A 26,092-nucleotide genomic window follows, 5' to 3' on the forward strand; every position below is an offset into this window, starting at 1 on the left:
CACTGCGGGGGACCCTTGAAGGGAAGCAGGATCAACTCAAGCTCTCCAGAAGTCCTGTTGCAAGGATGGGTGGTGATGCCACACCCTGGTACCCAGCTGCAGCCCAACTCAGTCCACAGTTACATTTCAGCCACACTTGGGAACTTCCCATGTACCAGCAAGAAGAAAGAGAGTATTTATGACTTCTCCTCATTGCTTTGAGTGACTTTAATTTGAAGATTGCTCCCAACAACACAAGATGGTCAGCACGCTGGTGTGACCGGTTGCAGGGACCTGCTGTCAGACTGCTGACATCCCAGCAGCTCTCTACGTAAAGCAGGAAGGAAAGGTGCAAATCCCACAGCCAACATGAGCTGTATTGCATCCCCTTCACCTTCCCAATAATAATGAGACAGATGGTCACATTTATCACACGAATCCTTTAGCCAGAGTGTTCCTCCCACCCCTGTTGACACAAGTTCCTCTTGGAAGCCCTTCCCTGTCTACCTGAGCAGCCTTTCAGTACTTGCTGGGATTTGATAGTATAAGAAGCAAACTGATGGATCTGTCAGGTAAGGACTGATTCTTATTTCAGGCTCTTCCAGGAAACACAGAGGAAAATGCCACCAGGTGCCTCTTGAGCATCTTAAGACTACTCAGACTCCTCAGGAAACCATTTGCAATCAAAAATGGGGCCACAGTCCAGGCTCACACAGGTGTTCCTCCACACTGTGGCTTTCTTGAGTACCCAGTCTGAAAGGCTGACACAATAAAGTGATCAACAAGCCAAATCCTTTGGATACCATGGACAAGTCACACTGCCCACTCTCAACCAACAGTAGCAGAGCAATATTCTGAAATCAAAAAAGGCATCTGCTAACAAGAAACTGCAACAGTGTTCAGGCTGTGAAAGACTAAACTGAAGATGAACGAAGAGAAGCCAGAGGTGGATTGCTGGGCTGAGGGTCCTGCTGAAGTATTTGCACCAAAGATCAAGAAATCATGACTCACGATTCTCCCAAAAGTAGTACCTATCTTCTTGCATTTGAGAAAGAAAGTAGATCTCGAACGGCAAAAGCAGTTTCACTTTCTCACACCAGGGCAATGAACACAAAGACCCACCTATTGCTTACCCTCTTCATTAGCAAGGCCACTGGCATCAACAACCCTTGTGAGCCTTCAGCATGAGGGTAATGACTGTATCTTATCCCTGTAACAGGACTCCCCAAAATCTCTGTGCCTACCAAGACTTGTGAGGACCAGGACTGACACCACACAAGCCAATTCCCGTGGCTAATGATGCAGAAACACCTGCTCTGAAAGGGCTGCCCCAAACAGCCCTGCCATCCCTGCAGCTTTAAAGGTTACCTCATCATTTTCCTCTTGCCTGCGGCGCTGCTCCGCTTCAAACACCAGTTTCACTTGGATTTCCTGAGCGATTTCGCAGTCCTGTCGTTCTCTAGAAGGCAAGGAGACAAGGATTATAGGTAGCCAAAGTCATGGGCATCGGTCAGTCTGGAGAAAGGGATAAAAGAGCTAAAGAACCATCTGATTTACACAGAATAATTACTACTCAGTATTAGTGCAGAACCTATTAATCCTCACCAGGACCAGGACTCCCTGTACTTACTGCTGGCCAAGTTTAGAAAACAGGTCCAAAAACATCCACAGAGTATCAAGCAAGAAAAAACAGATTCATAGGCAGTTTGCTAAGAAGGGAGGTGCCATCAGACAGGACCAGTCAAATTAGCGCACCAGAATCTCTGCAAACAGCCTAATTCTGCTGAAGAATTTTTGTACACGTGGTGCCAAAGGAGGGATTCAGGGGTCAGGCTAATGCAGGCATTTCAGGGCAGTGGTTTTCACATGAAAGCCAAGGAGAAAGCACAGAAGTGCTGATAGCAAAATGTGGTAGAAAGGCCAAGCTGAGGCTGGATGTGACATTTCAGTAACGAATGAAAAAAATGCTGCTGAGGTGGGATGAGACACACGAGTAGAACTGGTGCCAAGAGGCAAGAGAGTGACATGCATCAAAACAAGGGGTGAGGGAGTGACTGTCACCATGTCAGTGTGGATGTGGGTACAACACAAGGTTGCATTAACTGTGGAGAGATGGATACTGGAGTAATTGAGACATGAAATGGGAAGGCTGTATTTCAGCAATGTGATACAGAAATAATCTGCGAGAATTGTGCCATACTCAGACGTGTGCTCTGATGCCTGGCCAACAGGCTGGAACGATGGCCAGAGAGGTTTCTTAGGGCAACCCAGAAATGGGCTGGGGGATTTGAGAATATAGATTCAGAGCTCTCTCTTTCAGCACTGTTGAAATGGAGCCAAAGATTAGCTCTAAAGAGGTCAGAAAAATCAATTTAAGCTATCTCCACAACTGAGACTACTGAAAGGCAAAGCACGGAAGGAGATAAGAATGGGACCAGCAACAGGCAGAGCTGGCTTCATTAGAATACAATCTTTTGAAGAATACACTGGCAATGATCAGATAGGTGACGAGAGGACTACCAAGAGCATATCATGAAGTCAAGCAAATATTTCCAGAGAAGCAGGTTCAGCTATGTCGAAGTTGTGTCGTGTGGGCTGGAGCGAGTAGTTCTAGGCTTGAGCAAAGATCTGGGCATAAATGACTTAGCAAACTTGGAGGCAAAGGACTGGAGGAGAGTCTAAGACATGAGCAGAGGAAATTAAAATAGTAAGTGCTGACCAACACTTTCGGTAGCAAAACAGAGAGAACTGGCATGGCCGGAGCAGTCAGTGGCACCACAGAGCCTTTGTTTATACAAAGTGAGGAAGGAGAGAAGTGGGAAGAGTGGATATGTGGCTTAAGGTTGTGAGGAAGGACACTGCAACAAGAAGAGGGTTCAGAGGACAAATGCCACCAAGTAACAACTAATCTATCATAGGGAATGAACAGGAACATGCAGCGGGGGGGGAAAAGAAGCTTCTTTATTTCTGTCAACTCTTCCTTGGAAGCAGACCTGAAATTGGGTACTGCGTGTTATTTATATCCCCTTCCCCAAACACATATGCATGCCAAGTTGGTGTCACAACATGACATTTCCTTCCCTTTCCTAGACCACCACACTCACAAACACCTGTGCATAGCCACAAACTGACCATGTCTAGAGACAAGACACCCTGGAAAGCCTCCTGAATATCAGTGTTTGTAGGACTGGAGTTATCAATAGATCAAACACCTTCAGACATCAGTTTCTTTTATCCAAGTAATAAAACTTGGCATTTTGTGTGTATGCTTGCGTGCGTTTCATTAGACTCCAGGGAGAGACCTGTCCAAAGGCATACGAGCTCCCATAGCAGCAAACCTAGTTCTTGAACCTGCCATATAAAATGGAACTTGGCAAACCTGGTACCAGCAGGGAACCACAGTCCCCAGGAAAACAATAGCTGAATATACAAATCCTGGGGAGCAGGGTCTAAGATAGTAGATCCCTTGTGACCCCAGTCTTGGAGGACATGAATGCAGGTAGAAAATAAAGTTAGAAAGGTCAGACATATCAAGGAGTAGCACGTCTCCAGTTCCCCCAGCACCTGTGAACGGAGCCAACGTGCCAAGTTCATCAGCACCAACTGACTTGCTAAATGCTTAAAATACATCTTATTGCAGACAAACAGGAGACATAAACAGCTAATCGTCTTTCAGAGCCACGGCAACAAGGTCATTGCCTCTCCATTCGCAAAGAACACTAGAAGTAATGCAACGGCAGAAGCATTTTCTTGTTCCTGATGACACGCATCTTGGAATACACCACATCAATCTAAGAACTACTGAACAGCACAGGGTTAGATTTTGGGGTTTATTGCTCAGTGGTAATTAAATACTGAGACTTGATTAGTCAATCAACATAAGCTAGTGTTTCAACTTGACTGAGCATAAGAAAATACGTTAAAGAACTTTGACAGCTCTTCTTGTCTTCAGTTTCTTTAGCGTGAGTTCAAGTGCCCGTCAGTCCTCAGAAATCAGCCAGAGAAACATAAAACATCACCACCCCTGAACATCACACCTATGTGCCCTATGTTCCTGGGCAGTCAGGAGTGTTAAAAGTGCCAGAGAAACTCTACATCAGCTTAGGTAAGAGGGAAAAAAAAAAAAGTCTGTGATCAGAAGGCTCTCACTCATGTTGGCTGTAGTAAGTATTATAATTGTTGCCAGACAAGGAGTAAAAAAAAGGGTTTAAGGGAACCATTCAAAGGAACTGTTCACATTAGTGTAACAGAACCGTCACAGTACTGGGAGCAAAATGAGGAAACAGCATATTTTCATGGTATTTCCAACAGTTATTTTACCAACCTTGCTAAGCAACCTACGCTTGGCAGTTTGCAGGCTGCTCAGCTAAATGTGAGAGATGCTTTTAAAGCAGCGTGATAATAAGGCTTGATGCTTCCCTGAATTCTTAAAAAAATGTTATTCCTATTCTCTCATTTATCTTCACAAATTCTTCCTGAGAGAATCTAGGAGTTGAAAGACAGAAGAAAGTCCATAAATTTGAAGAGCTTTTTTATATTCCTTGTTCCTCAAGACCACCCAGTTCTGCCCCCTTACTCCTCCATCACCTTGCAGTGTCAAACCGCCCTAGACAGTACAGAGAGCAACAACAGCAAGGATCATTTTGCTGCCAGAACATGCTGATCTTGCACAAGGAAGAGACAGGGGGAACATACAAGAAATTAAGGAAGAAAAAGATCAAATTACAAAAGGATGCATCCAACTTTTTTTACTATTCTTGGAGAAGAGCTCATGCTTTCAGGAGCAGAACTGCTGCTGACACAACACTTTGCATCAGCAGTTTTGCCTGTAACTTGGCTCACAAAGTTTGTAAATCCCATTTTACAGAGTCCTACAACAAGAAAACTGTTTGCATTTTCCAGCGAGTAACAAAAAGGAATAATCTTTGCCATACAAAATTAATTTTTATGTTGTCATTTACATGCTCAAATCTGTAATTGGTAATGAAGACCAAGCTATTGAAAGAAAGGACAGACTTGAGAGAGACACATGTAACCATCAAGTGCTGCCTGAGTATGTTGGGAACATTGAAAACAGCGACTGATCTGTCACGCCCCAACTTCAGATCTTTTATGAGCAGCTCCTTTGAAGCTAGTCCTGTATCTCACACATCTGCAATACAGAGCTCTTCTATTCCATCGCTGTCTCTGCCAGATGAGCCACCCAGGGTTTGTGATCTACCACCAACTGTACCTGGTGGGTGGCATCACAGAACAAGAGAAAAGCCTTGCAGACCCTGCATTTGCAGGGAGCCCCATCAGAAAGCAAGCTGCTGTCTCTCACCACTGGGATCTGACTGAGACCTCTCACGTAACCCATTTGTTACATCTCACGGACTGCAAGAGACTACGTAGAAGGGAAACAACAATAAAAAAGTACCAATGTCAACTCTGGATTGGGAAGTACGAATTTTTTCTGCCCTGCACTGCCACGTTTATTTCTACACCAGCTCCACAGTCTAAGAGCCGTAGCACACAGAAACCCAAATCACAGGCCAGGGGTTAGATCTGGTGTGTGGGGCCTGAGCAAACCTGCAGAGCAAACTGGATCACCCCCAAAACATTCTCCCACAGGTGCTGCAGAAGTCATCTACTGCAAGAGAAGGTGTAACCCCCAGCACCCATCTCCACCAAACATCCCTGGGGCAGCAGCTCCTCTTTGCACATCACTTCACACTGGAGTACCTGCAAGCACGAGCAGGGGCCGTCAGCTGCTCAGTGCAGCCGGACACTAAAAAGCATTAGGCCCTCAAAAGCCCTCATCAGGCATGTGCAAACAGGCCAATATCTGCAATTTCCACAAGAGAGAGAATTCACTGTAATGCTGCGTATTTCTGTGGTGCAGTTTCTTCTTTCTCAGACTTTAGTCAGAGACAAGGTCAATGCAGGTGGCCAAGCCACCCCACTTTACCAACAGGCACGAGAACAGGAAGGCGCCCTCCCATCTCATCCACAGGATGAGAGGAAATGGCCTCAAGTTGTGCCAGGGAAGGTTCAGATTGGATCTTAGCAAACATTTATTTACGGAAAGGGTTGTAAAGTGCTGGAACAGGCTGCCCAGGGAAGTGGTGGAGTCACCATCCCTGAAGGTGTTTAAAAGACATGTAGATGAGGCTCTTAGGGATATGGCTCAGTGCTAGAGTTAGGTGATGGTTGGACTTGATGATCTTAAGGGTCTCTTCCAACCAAAATGATTCTATGATTCTATGGTCAGGCAACAGAATCTAAGCCAGGATGGGTCCCACGACCACCAGCTCCCACCCTGTTCTCATTACTCTGTGCCACAGCCTAGAATCAACACTTCTACAGCAACGGATAGCCAAAGGAAAAAGGAAACAAAAGCAAAAGGCTGATCAACCTGAGCCCCACGCACTGTCAATGAACTCATATGAAAGCAGCTGATTTCAGTGCTCTGAGCAAATGGGACTAACATTTCAACAGCTCCATCCCAAACTCACAAGTCTTTTCGGTGTTTCTGGATTTGAGCACATGCTTTCAGATCCTCTTCTTGCAGTTGCTTGGCCACCCGCAAGTCATGTTGCACCAGACGATTACGCTGAACGTTTGTTGCCAAGTGATGCTCAACTAGAAATAAGCACAGACAAGAACCCCCAAGTCAGCCTGCAGAACTTCACAGTGTGAACAAGACAAAGCAAGTGGGAGGGAGATTCCAGGCCAGAAAGGAAGACAGCTCTTGGCAGGGGAACATCGTGTAATCTCTCTAAAGGTGGGCAAGTCCTGAACTGAAATTACACTGGCAGCTTGAGATTGCCTTGTTTCAGCACTGAGGAGGCTGGATATGCGTGTCTGTTACCAAAACAAGATCTGCATATCTTAATCGCATCCAGATTCGTAGGGAATGCTTTTTAGGCTTTGAATTTCATTTTCTGGCCATGGGAAATTACCCTAGATTAATAAAGTGGGTCTGGAAGGGACCACCAGAGGCCAGTAAGGATGAGTTGAACACTTCTGAGGGATGTTTCCCTAATTTGTTCTCAAGAACCTTCAGAGGAAGAAACTCCCCTCACTCTCAACATAACCGGTTCCAGAATCTCACTACCTTTATATTTAGCAACTGAATATGACAGTGAGTCCTTTACCATACATGGATACTGTCTGCAAGAAAAGATGGATACATGAGCTGCAACTGGGAGCCAGCTCTAATTTAGTGGTCTCAGGTTCCAGCAGCAAGGACACAACTCCAGCACAAGCTGCATGCTTGGTGGAGTGGTTGGAATGGTATTAGCACCTAGTACTTGAAGATACCAATGGTCTTGGCACTCAGCAAAGCAGATTAGAGAGAGGCCATCACACCTGAAACTGCAAACATACCCCAAGTAATAGATAAGCATGCAAAAAAAAAAAAAAAAAAAAAAAAAAAATCACCACTCACTTTGAAGTTCCTGGCTGTACTTACTTTCTCCTTTTTAAACTCTACAGCGTACAGCTGTCCTACCTCAAAATGTCTCAAAAGGAAGCCTTCTTTCAAAAGGCAGGCACTAGCAATTCTGAAATAAGTAAATAAATAGACCTCTTCCGGTTGCACTTCAGGTCGGCCTATAAAACTTGAAGCTCCCAAAATTGCTAGTCATTTATAAAAACCTTGCACAGCAACAAAACCTCACGTGCAGTCCCCCATGCAGTTTTATCACAAAGAGCATTAAAAAACTCAACCTTAAAGGAAAGCACAAAATTGAAACATGAAATGGAATCTTCTCTAGGGTACAATGTAAGCTGGGGCAGAAAGCAGAATAGCGTTACAGGACAGTGAAAACTGTAGTAATAATCCACACTCCACAAAAAGAATTAAAATAAAATAAAAGCAGGGAGGATTTTTCTTAGCAAATCCAAAAAAGCCAGATATCTGTTGGGATAAATTTGCTTCAGTTTGTTCCAGAGATCATTGCTACTTACTTTCTTGCTCCTGTAAGTTATAGGCCAAGGTATGATCTTCCAGAACAGCGAAGTCTCGACACACTGGACAGAGAAACAAAGTCAAGAGAATTAGCATCAGGAGGCGGGGGCAGGAAAAAAAAAAAAAAAAAGGCATCAAAAGAGCTATGGGGGTCAGGGAGCATACATACATACACAGAGACTTCTGACATACTTTCTACCAGCCAAGGTCTGGACTTGTGTTTTTTTTCCCCTCCTGCACTTGTAGCTATTTTTGCATGCATGCACTTCTTTGTCCCTGTTTGCACAACAAGCCTTTTCCACCTCTGCTTCTTTATTTTAAGACCAGAATTGCCCACGCTACCGCTGGATCAGACTTTGTGTACAAAACCCTGTATTCCACCCAGATTTATACTAATGCCAACTCTGTGTTCAACTAAAACCAAGGGCAAACATTTGTGCCTACTATGACTTTCTTTACCGGGTTGACTTTTTCTATTCTAAAGCTTCATTGACTTTTTCTATTGTGAATGCTGCATTTGTACCTAGATCGCAGATATGGGATCAGCCAGAGCATTACAGGCAGGGATAAGCACAGCTACTTACAAAGATGCTGAAAATGACCCAGAGACAAGCTAAACGGGAAGGGGATGAGCTCCCTTTGGCACCAGTCTGAAAGCAGCAGATTTTTGCCAATGCCTATCACTTTCGCACTTGAACTTTGAAAGGAATGCTTTACCCACACTGTAGAAAAGCACCAAGGTTTATTTTTAACTTGTAATGATAGGCAGCGGGGCACCAAAACACAAGTCGCATACATATTGGGACAGGGACATACACACAGCACCAGGCTCAGTCTCTTGGTGGTAAGTACACCTCGGCTTCTCAGAGAACCAAGAACGAACTGACCTGTGCCCCCAAACTGCAGGATGGGGTCCTGCTCTGCACATCTGCCATGCACCAGGTTCCCATCTGCTTTAAGGGGAGTTTAAGGCAGGGGCACTGAAAAAATTACACTGGGGAGGTCTGTCACTCAGTGTCACAAGCTAAGCAGCTTAACAGGACCCAAAAGGGGAGTTCTTCCCATTTGAAATGTATGGCACAAAGCAAAGAACTACAAGGTCCTTCTGAAGCTGCAGAGGGGAGGTAGGAACCTCAGCTGCTGCACTCCACAGGTGAAACCTCTGGGGAAGACCAAGGTTTCTCTTTAGCAAAGTACAGCAACAGCCTAGAAAAAGTGAAAAATCACCCCAAAATCCGCAGAATGTACCAAAACTACAAGGGGAATTTATGAGGAACCTATTCATGAAAGTGTTCAGAGTCAGCGAAGATAAAACATTTCCATCACTGCAAAGGGTGGAAAATACTACAAGGAAACAAGGCGGCAGCTGCATGTTTCCAAGCCACAGTCCCACGAGCCTTCCCGTCTTCTCACAGTGACACATGTGCTCTGCTAGAGAAGCATGAAGATGTTCCTTTGCACCCAGGTATCTTCAGAAAACATCTAGAAGCGTTTCTAGTTGTGTGTGCTAAAAGGTCAGATAAATGCTTTATCCTTGATCTCATGCAACAGAATTTTTGGTCCAGTGTTGCTGCATGGGAGGACGTTTTACACATGACAGAAGTTCCCAACAGCTAGAGGAGCACTTCGGGGAAGCAGAGTGACAAGCAGCAGGGTGGAGATGAGGACAAAGATTACCGTTATACCATACCAAAGTGACTCATTTTAAGCATGTACAATTCTGGATGGTGCAATTAAGGTTTTGCTGTTGCTTTTCTTATTGCAACTTCTTTTAAAAAACAGAAGAGGACACAAAACACTAAATAGCACTGAAACACTTCCAGTGGACATCTGTATATAAAGAAAGAAATGCTGCCTTCAGCCATAGATATGGAAGAGCCACAGCTGAGCGGGCAGCAGTGCTATTCACAGGTGACAGGCCCAGGGTATCTGCCGGTCATGACACATCTTTATGGGATTGGGCAAGGGGACCTTGCCCCCCAGAGACTTTATTTCTGTGGTCCCTAATAATACTTCAGCTTCACAGCACAATTGTGGACCACGTTCTGCTTACAACAAGCATCATCTGGCCTGCCGGAAGGATATGTCCAACACGGAGGTTTGAGCCCAACTATCAGCTCAGTGCTAAGCAAAGACACCTCAATACAGAGCCACAAACAGCTTACCCAAATCTAGGGTTGTGCTTTTATCACCACATAGTCAAGCAGCAGCACTTGCTCCTGACAGTTAAAAAAAAAATAAAATAAAAAGAAGGGGAGGGAAGTGTTATTTTTAACTGCAATAGGTCTCTGAGCAAGTGCATTGCACAGCTGCCTGAACAGCTGTACTGGCAGGACAAGACAGGCAGCACAGGAGCAAGGATGAACATTTCAGAGCTACATATGTTTTGCATAAAGATTGCTGCTGCAAGAAACACTTATGAAATGGCATCCCAGCCCATCCCAGCTCCTTTCTGCACAGGTTTATACACTGCTCTGATCCTTGTGGTATTCGAGAGCTCTGCCTCATTGGTTATGGTGCTGATAGACCTTTGCTCCATCCTCCACAAAGAGGCACACGTGCAAAGGAGGACTTTAGGTTTTTCTTACTCCATTCTACTCACACTCAGACAAACTTCTCTGTTTGGGAAAAAACCATATTGACAGCAACACATTTGGCATACAGTCGAGAAAGTGGGAGGGCTGTGATAGAACGTTGTTGCTCTTCTATTAACAGTCTTGCACCAGCCCAAAAAAGTTTCATGTCCTCCGGTGAGCTTTATTCCTATGATGTTTAATCATTTTGATTAATGAGCCATTAAAAACTTTCTAAAGAAAGCATAGGCTCCTTAAAAAGGCCAAGTGCATATACTGTTGTGTTGTATAGATGGGCCTGCTTCTTCTAGCTGCTCCTCCAGATATGTACAGGAAGTATTTAATGAGTCTCCAAAGTTAAACAAACAGGGACAAAGCAAGTGGGGAAAATGCTCTGGGACGAACCACAAAGTTGCAGGGCCCAGACATGAATACAGGGGCTGTGTCTTAATGGTAATGATTATCCCATCAAGATCCAGTACAGAGAGAGGGAAACTGCATGGCTATTCATGATACACTCCCAAGTGTCTGTGCTCCATGGTGTCACCAGCTCACTGAGGACACAGCAGAGCAGGCTGGCATGGTAGCAGCAAGCCTTGGGTTTGCTCACACATTTGGATTCCTTCACACACTGCTGAAGAAGCCACTTGGCCGTGTATACACTCCATTAAGCCGCTCTTACAAACCCGCAAATGGACGGCTCGAGCACACAGCCCTCACTTTGTGCTGCTGAAGCTGCTGGCAGGGCAGATGGCACAAGAAGACCTTTCGTCACCGTCAGAAACTTGGACGGGCTGGCTGCCTTCAACTCATCTGAGCACATTATTCCCAAGACCCGTCAGTCCGAGAACAACAAGCAAAGAAGATGAGAACATCCCCATTATGAACACAATGAAGCACTGTCAGCCAGCCAGGTGGCAATAGATGGAGACGCCTTCCACTCCTTAGCAAGTTTAGGGGCAATGGCAAGTGCACAGCACTCCCTCCAGACTAGACCAGCACCCATGGCACTGAGTCAAACATGACCACAGCAGCAAGGCCAAGGAAACCAACCCTCTGTCAAAGACATGCACCCAACAGTGAGGCAACTACAAAAAAACCAGAATATCAACCAGCCAGGCATGGTCTGAAATGAAGCTTCATCAGCACTAGTCCTCATCCCCTGCCCAGTCTCAGCACGGCCCCGGCACATTCATTATGAGGCATTACGTCCCCTGGGTTTGAGAAACAGGATGGCCTCAATGACAATGGAGAGACCCACAATTCCTCCTCACCAAGAGGCTTCATATTTAAGGAAGAAAGAAATCTATTTCCTTATTCCCTAACTGTATGCCTGAAAACGAAAGGTAAGATTAATGTCATGTTCACTGCTGCAAATTAACGTGACTTGCCATCTCCGGGCCCTGGCTGCGAGCCATCAGACAGTCAAACAAGCAGCAGGGGTGCAATCACAGCAGCTACAATTGGCAAGTTCAGTGAGGCGTGAAACATTAACAACAGGTTTACCATAGTCTGATTAAGGCAATCTGCCTTGGCACAGCAGGGAGCGGGCCTGGGATACGCGCTCCTGGCACAGCTGTCAATGAAAGAAATGCCAGCCCAGGAATCCCAGCTGCTGTCGCGGCCAGCAGAGGTGCCCACAAGGGAGGACGAGGGCAGAAACGTGGCTGGGAGCATCAACCTTCGCAGCAGCAGTGGGCTGCAAAATCCATGCAGCAGCATGAAAGAGGGAGTTTGCTTGAGGGAGCCTCTCTGCAAGCTCCAAGCATAGGTCTTCTCCACTGGCAGGAGCTCACCCCCAAAAAATGCCTTTCTACACATCAGTGCTCTTGCATGGTTGCAAGCCCTGCCTTTATGGCCAAGATAATAAAGTCTCTAGATACAATAACTTCACAAAATTTCACAAGATAACTTTTCTTTTTATATTCTGCCATCTGCCTCGCCAGCTTTCTCCAGCATTACCTCAGCTTCATAGCTCAGCATTTCTAACACCACACTGCCTCAAAGCGAGTGAGGTAACCCCAGAGGAGCAAAGGCAGCCTCAGATGTTGCTAGTGATACTTAGGTGTGTGACAAAGGGGTAGGTATCGTCCAGGAACGGGCAGCATGAATTTGCACCAGCTCTACAAGACATCAACCCCCACAGCTACTAAAGCAAGGCTTACAGCAAAACACACCCCACACTTCTGCCCGAAGTCTTAGGCTGTGTTTTGACATCTGCTGGAGAGCCCAAGGGCCTCCTTGGTTCATGTGGCCCAGAAGATGTGCTCCAGGATACCGGCCAGTTCGACGACCCAGGGACCACACACGCATGCTCCAAGCATTTCCTTTTGGGTCTCAGAAAACATCTCTTGCTCCCCACCCCCTTCACTCCCAACATTTTCCCGTCAGCATCACATGCTGGATAATTCACAAAATAAACTAGAAGGTGTGAGTCACGCTCCGTTTAGAGCATCTGCAGTTTTTGAATCCTGAACTGAAGGACAGGAGGGAAAGACAAAAGCGACACAGGAAAACAGTTTTGTCAGCCAAAAATCACTTTTTGGGGGCCTACAGAGCTGACAAATTAAGTGGCAAGCAGCAAGCACAGCCTGTCACAAACCAGCAGTCTCAGGAAGATGCTGAGCTATGAAGATCCCTGCAGATCAGAAAGCAAGCTGGGACCCCAGAGACTCCTATTAGCAGGGACTGGCCAGGCCACTCCAAGCAGGTAAGCCCTCCAAAATCTGCAGATCCTTTGCTTGAAACAAAGCCAACATGACAGAGCAGCCACTCAACTGGAGTCAAGAGGCTGCCCAGCAGGCGGTTCCCAGAGGAAACATGCAACTGGGATGTTCCCTTCTCACCCCTAGAAGAGCTGCTCTGCAAGGTATGTGGCCTGACCTCAGCATTTCTCATTTCCATCCTGCCTCTCCCATAGCACCAGGAGATTCCCCAGCCACTGGTGTCGGAGGCGGCTGGCCGGGACACGCCTCGACTGCTGCAGCTGCAGTTACACACACACCGCATTCCTAGGACCTTGTTCACCAGGCACCGTCAGCGCCAAGGACATCAGAAAACTCGCAAGGGAAAAGGTGGTTCCCAGGAGGAGGGCAGGGCAGCCTGGGGAAGGGAACAATTTCTGCTTCTCAGCCATAGCACCAGAGCATCTCATGTAGCCAGGAGCTACAAGGAGACTTTGTGGCTGCATGGGGAACCAAACTGAGGGGTCTTGGACTAATTCTTTAAAGCATAAACATGCAATAACCAAAACAAACTGCCAAAGAACCATGTCCTTTTTTCATTGGTAGTCTTGTCCTGGCAGCTAAGAACAGCTTGGGATTTGGGAAGGAGTTTATCCTCTCTGCTCTGAGCTAATGCTTTGAGGTCAAGGTCACGAGAGGCTTGTGTTCTGTCTGCACCGCTCTCCAACAATAAGCTCTCACCTGCCCAACAATGCTTGAAAAAGGAAGACTATATATATATTTTGGAACCAAACCCTCAGAACACTAGTCTATTTTTTAAGCTGCCTGGAAATAGAAGTCAGCAGCGTTCACAAAATGCCTTCTCTGAGGCTACAAGTTTGGCATTCTCACTTCTGTAAAACTGCCTGCAAACTGTACCATGGAGCAGTCCTCAAGCTGAGAGCACATCTGCTGAACACCTCAAAGCAGAAGGTGATATGCTTGCACAGTAGAAACTGGAAGCTGGAGATACGCAAGACTGCAAAAAAATAGCACCAGAAGAGACCTCAAAAGGTCAGGTCAGAGCATGCCTCAGCCACTAAATGTGATAAAATTTATCATTCTGCCTTTATGACAGAAGGCTGCCATCTTTTTCATCATTGGATAATTGCACCCTATCTCGCTTCATCTGCAATCTTTCTAAACAAGAGCAACTCTTCTGATCGCCCAAGCTTAAAACACAAGCCATAGGTCGAGAGTGTTAAAGACCATGTTTCTGACTTCCAGAAGAAAATGTTTAGTTGAAGGACTTCAAGCTTGGACATAAAGACAAACTTGAAAATAGTATTGAGCCTTAAGGAGTACTGGCACCCATGCTCTGAATATTCAGACTTTTTAGCAAGGTCCAGCTGGTTTCCCAGATATGAAGTACCCTGAGTCACAAGAACTTTCCAAAACCCCTCAGTCCTATAGCCAACATCACTGCTACAGCTGCTGCCTCCTACTGCAGAAATGCCTGTGCATTGAGGGGACAAATACCTACAGTATTTTGCCATTTTAAAGCAGAGAGGAGATATATAAGTCACGATATGCTAACGTCTGTGAGCCATTATCTGTCAGGCTCAGAACACTATTATCGCCATAGCTCCTTCTTGAGTGCACAGGTCCATCAGCCTGTATAGGTGGACAGGTATTAAAACTTCAAGGCAGATATATTGTTCAGGGATGGCTTGGCTAGTTTGACACCACAGCCAAGTCAGCCAAAGACATGCTTCACTCACGATATCTGAGACATAACTGGGCCTGTGTGTGGAGGAACTTAACCTTAATCATCAATGAGAACAGAAGTTGCTTGTGTAGTTCATCCTCTCCAGCGTCTGACACAGCTTCAGTTGACTCAGCTAACACGTGTGCAAAATGAACAACCAACGATAAAGATGGGGAGATCTAGCAGTCAACACTGCCTCCCAGCCATGGATCACAGCAAAACAAACAACATTGCCTCCAACAGCTGTGTTTTACCCTCACTTCACCCAAGGGCAAACCACCACACACATCATTGGAGAGCAGAGCAGGAGTTACTTTCACCAGGAGAAATCAAAATCCCTGCCTCACACAGATGTCCCTACAAGCACTATTGTAGCTGTAAAATATGCTTTCAGCAGTGTCCCACAGATCATATGACATTGTCCTTTTCTGGAGGGTATTTTGTTGCTTTTGCAGACAGGATGTCATGGCAGTTTTAGTTTTAAGCCCAACACCACTCATTTAAACTGGTGTAAGGGAGCGGGAAAAGAAAAACAGTCTCCTTTCATGCACAGCTCAAAACAGCCACCCACTCGGAAAATCACTCAGGCATGGAGTTTGCATCTCAAGAGGTTTGCACTATATATACTCCCTTCCTCCACAAACATTTCAACAGTGATCACCGTATTTTGCTTTGATCTGTTTATTTCAGCATTTTAGACAATTTTACACGACACAAACACTCTTAGAAGGCCACATTGAATTTCCCAGATATGCAAAACTTCTGTTGTCTGCTAAATGCAAGCCTAAATCCCTTGCTCACTTCAGCAGTTTCTCTGCAGAACTGGCAGGTCCACTTTGTGGCTCAGGGTGGCTTTCAGGAGCCCTGAATGGCATCCTGATCTCAGATGCTTCACTGGCATTTCTAAGCCCTCAGTTTCAGGTTGTGGTGAATAAGCTCACACAGCAGCTCCAGAAAGGCAGGCAGGCAGCCGGGAACAGAGATAATTCAAAGTGTCAGCTGTCCAAGGCTTCTCCTCCAGCTTAATCCTAAAAGATAATGTAGCAAAATACAAGGGAGACAGGATTCATCAGCAAGGGAGCTCTCGATGCCCCGCTGGTACAAGTTCATGCACTGACTCAGTTTGGCGACTATTTATGCAAGGCTGACTGCTGGAAGCCTGACACCCAAACAAGAAGGTGCCAAGTGCCAAAAAAAGGTTGCAGTTCCTCTCAAAACCCTGCAGCGTGGTTTTACACCACAGGGACCCATAGTCTTTTGGAAGAACAAGCAGAAGACAGATGACACTTTCTCTTCAGCCTTCAGGCAACCAGACCCAAGCCTGAGTCTGCTCTGAGGCTCGTAGCTAAACCAGAGCTGCAGCTGGCAGGACAGATCACAGCATCAGTGCACACACAAACAAGCCAGGTTTTATTCATCCAGATCAGACACCAAGAGAAGCAAAGCTGCAGCACGACAGACCCTAGGGCAGTCCCGCAGGTTTGCTGGAAACCTGGCCATCTGCCGCACTCAAAGCTGAAGGTATCTGAACTGATCAAGCAATCAGCTCCGATTCTTGCACAGATTCCTATCAGCTTCCTTTCTGCTCAAAAGGCGGCTGCGAGGGCTCCTGTCTGCCACCCGTTCAGCTGCTGACAGCACTGCAAATCTGCTCCATGAGAACAACCTTCCTCTACCTAACCAACCGAGGATGCTTCGCTTTGTTTCAAAACCCCTTTTCTTTGCTCCATCAGCTCCTCCTGGGTACTCTCTCCTCTCCCTTGCTGCTTCCCGCAATTTAAGTCCTCCAGGTTTATTAGTCAGCTCTGGGGAACACAAAGTACCAAAGCTGGCCCCAGATCAGTCAAACCTTCACATTCATCTACAAAAGAGTCACAAGTCAAGTTGCAGCACTAACAATACACGTCCCTCTTCCTGTCACAGCCTTGCATTGGCATGCTGCCCTTAAAGCAACTACAGATTTAAGACAGCGCCATAAGAGGGTAAGAACAAGTCCCTGGCCCCTGGTGCCAGACGGGCAGGGAGGCAGAGCTCGCAGCATCAACCCAGAGCAAACTGCTTTGTGGCATCTGTGCCCGCAGCTCATGTGCATTGCAAAGAATGAGGAAGAAGAAGGTCGGCAGCCTCTTAAATGCCCCCTCTCTGAGAGTACAAAACGAGCTCTAAGTCAGTCAGAAGTAAAAATTTTTTGCTTTGGGAGCTAAATCACCTTTAGGCAATATTGTATCCTCATAGCTTCCTAAAAAAAAAAAAAAAAAAAGGACGAATGAAATTAGGACCTAACAAGTTCACCTGTTATGCAGCCAGAGCTAAGTGTCTACGCAATGCCAACCACCTGGAGTACCAAGTAACTGAGCACTGTAATCAGAGCAGGAGGCAAAACTGCCTTTTCCACCTTGTATCAGGGATGCGAGGAATGCAGGCAGGGCTGTGCGGCCCTAGCTAAGGACCCCGTCCCTCCAGCGCTGCAAATAAGATCAGACAAGCCCAGCCTCCTCCCAACACCAGCTTCCTTCGGAAACCTGGCGCCGACCGAACGGCCTGTGAACAGCACCGCTCTCTGCGTGCCACAAACACAGCCGACACCCTGGCAGCTGGGAAAATTCCCAGGTCTTTCCTTGCCGTCCTCCATCGCTTCGCCCCAGTCCCCAGCAGCACTGCCAAAGGCTCCAGGCACTAGTGAATTTAGGACATAAATCCTCCCTGTCCCACCAGCTGCCACCCCAATAATACAACTAACTTTAGAACGGAGGAAGAATTTTTTTTTTTCCCCCACCAGGATCCCACAAGTAACGTTTGACATATATATAACAGACACATGCTATAAGCTTGGATGCTTTTGCAGCGCAAAGCCATTCTGCCCTGCAACCATGCAGAGGGGGAGAAGCTTTCCATCCACACCAGGGAAGGCTCCCCCATGCCAGGCCAACGGTGACAGTCCCTCTATGAGGGGAGAGGATTCTGCAAAAAGAAAAAAAAAAAAAAATACACCTCTCACTGCCAGGAAATATTCCTGCTTGCATAAACTTCCTTCCTCCCTTTTGTCCCATTACTTCTCAGGTCAGTCCTGTTGGTGTCCTTAAGGTACGCCTGTCTCTCCACGCCTTCGAATATTTGCTCATGTATGTCCTCTTCCCCTTTGTCATCACATACTGAACACCACATATTGAGCCCATACAACATTTCCTCTTAAGCCAGTTCCTGCAGCCACCAAGTCCTGGTTCAGCAGAAGGGCTGGGAAGAGAACAAACCATACCCATATGCACACGGGAACTCAAAGTTTTACTGCACACAGCTTTTTACACCTCCTTTGAAAAGAGAAGTGAAGAAGAGTGACTCACTTGTAAACCCACTTCAACTTTCTGTCCTGAACAGCACTCACCACAGGCAGGGCTGTCAAGAGTGCAGGGACCAAACCGCTACCAACCCAGGCCTGATTCAAAAAGATCTCACTATTTTTATTTGGCTGACAGAGCATCGTGGCGGTGGCAGCGTGGGTTGGCGTGCAATTAAAATAATCATCAGTTGAGCTTCCGGAGCCTGACACAAAATGCTTGGGTAGGGGCAGAAGGGTTGTGCCAGGCTTGTGGGCAGGCTTGTGTCCACACCTTTCTTCCTAGGGAACATTAACACTTCTGGCAAGCTTAATTCACAAGGTGCCTGGAGTTACAGGGTAGATTTGTATGAGCACCCAGGCCTAACTAATCTCCTTTGCTCAATCCAAGGTTCACGACAGCCCTGCCCTGCATCTTTTATACATATAGTGTAATGCTACGTTGTCCTGCTCTCTTTCTGGCCCTGCTAAAAGTCTCTCCCAGCTGCCATACAGTGCCAAGGCCATATAGCACTCACCCAATGAGCTGTGTGGTATCTTTTCACGTACTGAGAAAGAAAACAGTGGGAAGGCTCCAATTTCTACTTTCAAAAGGAAGTGTAAATAAAGTGTCAAGGGACTTCCACAAGGTCCCATAATGTGTCCTGTGGAAATCCCAACACTCTAAGGTGAGCGTGGAGCATCTCCAACACGCCACAGCCTCCAGAGAGACGGCAGCCCTGCTTTCCCGGTGGAAATGCCCAGCAAATGCTCTTTGCTCCCTGCAGTGCAAACCACCAGCAGCAGAATGACAAATATCGTTACCACTTATATTGAAGAAAGGCAAAAGGATAAGTCAGGAGTGCCACGCCAGAAACCAGACCTAAGCTTCTTGAGTTTTAAGGCAGTTTCACCAACAGATCAGGCTCCTTCCGCAGCCCTTCAGCCTCCAAGCCAGCATTCCACAGAGGAGCAGCAGCGAGCGGGCAGCCAGCCAGCCGGGGACACGCTGGGAAGAAGACAAGGAAGCAGAGAGGGAACATGTCACTTTGTCCGATATCACCACATCCATGTTTCTGAGCAAGAAAGAGAAAGCTTATCCCAGCAAAACAGAGAAGTTTCACACAGCCCAAGGCACGTCCCATTGCTTCTCCAAGCGGGGTATTCCGTGTGCCCAGAGAAAGCACAACTGGCCTCTCCTGCTCCTTGCAGCAGCCATCTCCAACTCCCACCTGGTGTGCACATACCCTCTGACATTAATCTTTAATTTCCCGTGGCCATGAGCAAACAGAGGCCCAGGGTGACAGCAAACACAACGCTGTCTGCAACACAGCCCTCGGCTGGGATCATGACTTGGAGATCAGTGATGGGTGACGGCCAGTGTCTTAGTATTAAAAACAGGGGAAGGCATCCCCCCTGCCTCCCTGCATCCCCAGGAATCAGGGCAAAATAGACTGTGCCCCCTCTTATCCCAGCCCAAAAACTTGTCAGTAACTAAGGAAACATCTCTGCAGAAGGCATCAACATGAACCTGGAAGCTCTTCTCTGCCACAGACTGGTTTTTGAGCAATCTTTTTGCCTCAGTACAACCTCCATGGCAGCTTGCAGAAGACAGCGCTAAGGATTTAAGGATGGAAGGAGGCAGACCTGCTTCCTCAGTTGTGTTTTGGAGCCAAGGGCATGAAATATGCTAATGCTGCCCGTCTCTTCTGCCAAACGCTGCAGACCCAGAAAAACTGAATGCATAATAAAACTTTCACCCAGCTTTAACCAGAAGTGAAATGAGCACCACAGCCTCAGCTACTGAATTCATGCATGCTGGAAAAACAGACCTCCTATTACTCAGAAGAGCTGGACATGAACCAGTGACCTAGAAAGAAAAGCCTGCATCTATGCCCCATCACTCTCCACCTCCTCGCTGCCTCCAAGCCGTCCAGCTTGCCTGAATTTGTCAGTCCTTCTCCAAGGATGTCACAAAGCAGAAAAGCGTGACACTGCACATTGTGCTTCAAGGAAAAATTTCAGCTGGAGCCAAAGGGCATAGTGCAGGTGGCTTCACAGTGACCTGGCTGACCCTCAGCTCCTCTCGAAATTGTTGCCCTGATTATACTAATCCAGTTAGAAGCCAGCCCTTCCTTCACATGAGTGCAGCTGACACCTCATCCCTCAACATCAGCCCCCTGAAAAATCCCAAAGCAGAATCCCTACTCAGACACCATGCCAGCCATCAACACTTTCTGAACGCACTTCCACTTGTGACAGACATCGCGTTTCTCTTGTCCACTGTCGTGTTGCTGGGCACACATAGGCACCAAAAGTCCCAATATAAGCCAGTAACATCACTGTTCCACGGGAGCCTGAAACACTGCACCTCAGAGCTGAGACCCTTCCCTGGTCACTTGGAACATCAGCAGCCAGGAGGTTTTTATTGCAGGAGTCTCCGCAAAGGCCACATTAAGTTGCAGAGGTCAGAGGGAAGGTGCTGTGGTTGGGAGGAAGAGGAAGACTGATGCTTACAGCAAACTTTAACTCAATTTATGTTAAGGCAAAATAAGGACAGCTAGTCTGCCTGGCCCAGAGAAAACCTTGCCAAGATGGAAAATAAAGATTCAAGCCCTTCCTGTTTCCCTGAGGCCACAGTCAGAGGTGTATCTTTTCCTATCACATTTGGGAAACTGGCCCCTCTGGCAGCAGACTACAAATAGCAGCATTTGAATGTACAGCTCAGGAGCTTCAGAAAGTCAAATCAGATGCTTAATGAAAAGTAGAAACCACTGTTGTCGTGTCTCTCTGAGCACAGGTGGCACAATCAGCCTTTGTCACAGCTGGAACTCAAGAGACAGCAGCATGGCAGGGTTGGTTCTAATGACTGGCACAGACATACGGCCCTTATACTTCTTAATAGTACTACTAGAAATAAAATTAAATAAAACCACTTAAGCCACTGTAACTTTCCACAGTTCCAAAGAGCCATATGCAGAGTTCAGGGTCCCTCTTTTCCCCCCACCTCACCCTTGAGGATTCAAACTGGCAGGAAGATCAGGAGCCCCTGCAGAGGAAGCTTGTACCTGGGCTTCACCCGCCGCCGCTCACAACCGATGGCTCTCAGAGACTGTACTGGACGAGGGACTAAGCCTCAGCCTTAGCAGACAGGCGTCCCCTTCGCAAAACCGTTGCCGCAGGCCTCAGCCCTTTGGCAAAGGCAGCAACAGCAGCCGGGACCACAGGAACATCCTCCAGAGAGGGGCAAGGTCTGCACAGCTCCAAAACACCTCTCCAGGAACGCCGCCGTGCACGTCCAAGAGGCAACACACAGCACTTTGAGACGGCACAGGGAGCTGCACCAAAGAGCTCATTTAAAACAGGCAGCCAAGGAGAGGGAGTAAACCCTTCCCAATTTCAGCTGCTAGCAACGCATCAGATCACAAGAGATGAAAGACAAACAGTTAGAAATCAAGCAGAGCCCATGCCAGTTTCTTTTATTTGCTTTATAAATAACTAATTTAAAGGATATTTCCAGGATGCTTTTGTCCCCAAAAGCCTCACAGATGAGGCCTCTAGTAAAAAAGGTCTACACACTACAGAGCTCAGCAAACCCCTGGGGTGGGTCAAAAGAGCACACAGCTCTGTGAAGAAAAAGAAAATATCACAGACACTTGAAAGTCAAGGAGAAATACAAGCAGAGAAACTCAGCCCACAGATTGGAACTAACACCAAAACCTTCAGCAAATAACTTACAAGAGCTTTACTGACCACAGTGGTCAGAACATCCACTTTACTGCCCATGGAAAAATGGCTCTGTGACTCCAGGCTACAGCACCGAGGTCTAGTTTATACCCTAAAGAGCATTTTGAGGGTGTATTTTACACCAGTAAACAAACCCCTGTCCACAAAATAAACTGGACCAGCTGAAGCAGTTTTCACCGGCAAAATGCCATCTGTATCAGGCCTTCAGCTAATCTAAGTGCTTTTAAAGATAAAAAAAGAAAGTAAACACAAGAAGCCAAGCTTCCTGCAGCACCTAGCCACAGTTATCAGATTTTCACATTGCACAGAAATTACCTCTCTCATAGAACATTTTTAGGACCACACCAGAAGAAGAGATGACGTTGTCTCATCGCAGCCCCAGCTACCTGTTATCAGGGAGAACCTGGACACACCTCCCCTCCTGAAGGAGCGCTGGTGAAGAACAAAGTACTCAAACCAAAACAATATTCTTCATTGTTAATGACTGACTAACCTGACCTTTACCCGGAATGAAAAAAGGGAATGTTTTTCCAGAAGGATCAACAGTGATTTCTGTATCAGGAACAATAAATATTTCCCTAGGTATGGAAGGTGATGTATTTCTTTCCTTGGTTGTCATTAACACCAAGCATGAAAAGATCTAATCCAAAGCATAGCTCAGTTTCAACACTTTCCACAAGAAAAACAAATGATGTCACCAAACCAAAAGCATGAAACATACCCAAGGCTTTGCAGACATGGCTCAGGCCTCATCTACTCAGTACGTCGCAGCTGCTCTGGGGCACTACTTTAATCCAATTGCTGTCAGGTAACAACAGATATTCATACCGGGGCACTCTTGAAACTTAATCCATGCTAACTATAGGCGCAAATTTACCAAGGACTCCTTGAGCTACATTGCAACCCTGTAACTATATTTTCAGCACCTAAGCGACCTTAACTCAGTCCAGTTAGCTCACTTCAAAAATGAACCAAGCTAAATCAAATCAAGGCTACTTAAATTCTGAATAAGAGTGTCTACACAGGAATTTAATTCCCCTTAATCAACGCACCAGAAAGGTTAATTGGATTATTTTTCTTGAGTAACCATGTGTAGTCAGACTCTAAGGATGAGATCTTGGCCGCCCTAAAATGACCAAAAACAGCTTTGCTAATGACTTAATAGGACCAATGTTAACCCCTAAAATTTCAGCCCATGGATATTATTTTTCTTCCGGTAGCAATAAGAAGTGAAGCATTAAAGGATGGCAAGAGGTCAAAAGGAACCTCCAGCTCCCTGCACAGACATATTCTTTCTGCTCTTCACTAGCTGAATCATCAAATTCACAACTGCTATTTTGTAAGAATTGAAAGAAAAAAAAAAAAAAAAAGAAAAATAAATGGCCAGTGGTAAAGGAAACAAGTTTAAGGAATTTTGGTTGTATTTAGACAAGCACACAGTGCTCTCCATTACTACAGTGTAAATCTAACACACTCTGATTTTGACAGAACTTCTAGAGATTTATATCGGTGTCAGAAAGATGAGGCTCCACCTCGCACAAAGCTTTTCAAACCCAGAGCAGCTCCAGGGTACCTTTAATTAAGGTCAGAGGCACTCATGTGCAGCAGATATCCCCTGCTATGGGGGAAACCGAGGCCAATCTGGCCCAACCGAAGGTGACTCCGTGTAGTCTGAGGCTAAACCGGCCACCACACGCAGCTGGACGCCCAGAAAGTGAGTGGGGCCGCTTACAGCCCACCCTGCCCCGGCACTCTTGGGGTGCATAGGGATTTTACAGGGTGGAGGGGGCTGCCGGGGGCTCTGAAGCTCAACACGGGGCAAAGTCTTCACACAACCCCCGTAGGATTAAGTAATTTTTAACCGGGACCTCAACCTCGCCGGTCTCCCTCAAACCACCAAATCTGTGGTTATTCCCAGTCCCGCTCCCATTTTTCAACGCCCCGGGCGGAGCCTCCAAGCCCAGCAGAGCCACAGCCGCGAGGAACATATTTTCGTGCCTATATCCCGCAGGGTGTCCCGGCTGTTTCACAGCAAGGTTTATCTCCCGTGGGAAGCGCACCCGGCCACTCTCGCAGCCCGGCCCCCTCTGCCCGGCCGGGGGCAGCGCGGCAGAACCGCCAGCAGCGGCCTCGGCGCAGACAAAGGGCCGCCCCCTCCCCCAGCGCCGCTCCTCGCCTTCTCCCGGGGAGAAGCGGCACCTCCCCGCCGCCCCACGCCCCGGGGAGCGGAGCCGTGAGCTGCGCTGGGAGAGCGCCCGCGGGTCTCCGTCGAGCTAAAGCAGCTGCTTCCCCGCCGGCCCTCAGCCTTCCCTCCGCTCCCTCCGAGCCGCACGACCGCCGAAGAGAACGCACGGGCAAGCGGGACGGCTCCCGCACACCCCGAGGGGCCCCACGCAGCCCGCCCGCCCCGCGCGTCCGTGTCGCGGCCGGAGCACGGCGCCATCCCCCACCCCCCGGCTCCACGGGGAGCGCCGGGAACGGCCCCGCAGCCAAAAAAAATTAAATAACAATATTTATTTTCAAAAAGAAGAGTTTCTCCCCTTCCTTCCCCCCAATTTCCCCCAAACCGCCACGTCCCGTCCAGCTCTCCCCACCCGGGGCCGGGCTCCGCGCCCCTACACACACCCGCTCCGCACCCCCTCCACCCTCCACGGGGTGACCCCGACCTTCTTTGACTCCGGGCAGCTTGGAGTGGTCGATGCCGATGCCGGCCATGGTGGGGAGGGCCCGGCGGGCCGGCAGGGGTCTGCCCTCGCCCCCCGGGTAAGGGCAGAGCCGCGGCGGCGCCGCCCGCGCCCCGCGCTACAAAGTTGCCAGCGGATGGAGCCGGAGCGCCCGGCCGTACGGCGCGGGAGAGGGGACAGAAAGCGCCGGGCGGGGCGGGGCTGCCGCGCACCCCCACCGAGGTGGGCGGAGGGGACCCGGGCTTTTTCCCCCTCCCCTTCTCCGGCGGCGTCCAGTGCGGCAGGCAGCGTGTTTATTTACAGTCAATTTTGCTTTTTTTTTTTCTTTTCTTTTCTTTTCTTTTCTTCCCCCGAAGGCGGGGCTGGAGACCCCCTACTACTGCCGAAGCGGCGTTTCGAACCGTCGGGACAGTTCTGAACCCCCCGCGCTTTCCCGTGCCGGATCGGGGTGCCTCTGCCCCTGCTCCCCCTTCCCGAGCCATCCGACCCCAGTGCTCGCAAGTGTCTCGCCGGCCTGGGAAATGGAAAAGTGCCCAGGTCGAGCCTCAAACGAGTCAACTGCTCGGCAGCTGCTGCGGGGGCAGTACCGTGTGCGCCTTTTTCTTCAGGGGGGGATGCAAGCACGATGTGATGAGTTTGTCAGTTGGGATGGCCACATCTCAAGGAGAGCAGCACGAACAAGAGATCTCTGGCCAGGGAGCAGCTTGAGAGGCCTTTGAACCCCAGTAATGTGCTGCCACGTACGCGTTAAAATCAGCCTTCAGCACGGGGAGGACTGCCAGCTGGGGTCCACCTTTGCCAGCAGCAAAGAAATACCATGAGATGATGTCCTCTGGGAAAAGGCAAGGAGATATAAGAAAGAGGATTTGGGATTTAGGGATGTCTCAGATCCTCTGAGCTGTGCTTGGCACAGCCAGTCACTCATGTAGACCGTCAGTGTTTTGATCACAAAGAAGTGTGTATCTCAGGAGTATACAAGAATCAGATGAAATCAATATTATAACATTTGAAATGAGCGGCCTCCAGCTTCTATGCTAATGTCCCATGGCCCCTGCACCACTGTGGGGTATGGGGAAGCAGGGGTGAGAGGGGACCTGAGCCCCTCGCCTCCTCCCACACCCCCACAGGCTTCAGGGAGCTCTGTGCCCCAGGTAACTGGGACGGGAGCTCAGAGGGAGACACAGCGAGATGTGAGATCTCAGAAAAAAATGGCAAAGGGAATAATATCTCAGTTTTATTAAAAACATTAAGAAACTGACTATGAAAGAAGAATCTATTTCCAGAGAGTCAGCTGTGTACTACTCCAGAATTTTCCAGTCCTGCTTTCTGAAATGCAGAAACTGTCTGTCCTTAATTCTCCCCCTTTCAAATGATGCTTCATCATCCCCAAAGTCTAGACTTTGTCTTTGGT

The 26,092-nt window shown here is 47.8% G+C and overlaps 1 protein-coding gene across 3 annotated transcripts in view; it reads right to left on the reverse strand.

Annotated features, from left to right (window-relative positions):
* CCDC50 (coiled-coil domain containing 50) overlaps positions 1-24,832 on the reverse strand; it is a 44,526-nt gene extending 19,694 nt beyond the window's left edge. For all 3 annotated transcript variants that reach the window (XR_010606528.1, XM_065640301.1, XM_065640302.1), the window contains exons 1-4: positions 24,664-24,832; positions 7,933-7,995; positions 6,477-6,603; positions 1,348-1,438 (exon numbers count right to left, since the gene is read on the reverse strand). Coding sequence is in view for 2 of the 3 variants with exons in the window: in XM_065640301.1 (XP_065496373.1) it covers positions 1,348-1,438; positions 6,477-6,603; positions 7,933-7,995; positions 24,664-24,712 (330 nt within the window). In the remaining variant the exon portion in view is untranslated. The remainder of the gene's footprint in view (positions 1-1,347; positions 1,439-6,476; positions 6,604-7,932; positions 7,996-24,663) is intronic.
* Between the last annotated feature and the right edge of the window lie 1,260 nt (positions 24,833-26,092).

The sequence above is a fragment of the Caloenas nicobarica genome, chromosome 8, assembly GCF_036013445.1.
Source record: "Caloenas nicobarica isolate bCalNic1 chromosome 8, bCalNic1.hap1, whole genome shotgun sequence".
Classification (NCBI taxonomy): Eukaryota; Metazoa; Chordata; class Aves; order Columbiformes; family Columbidae; genus Caloenas; species Caloenas nicobarica.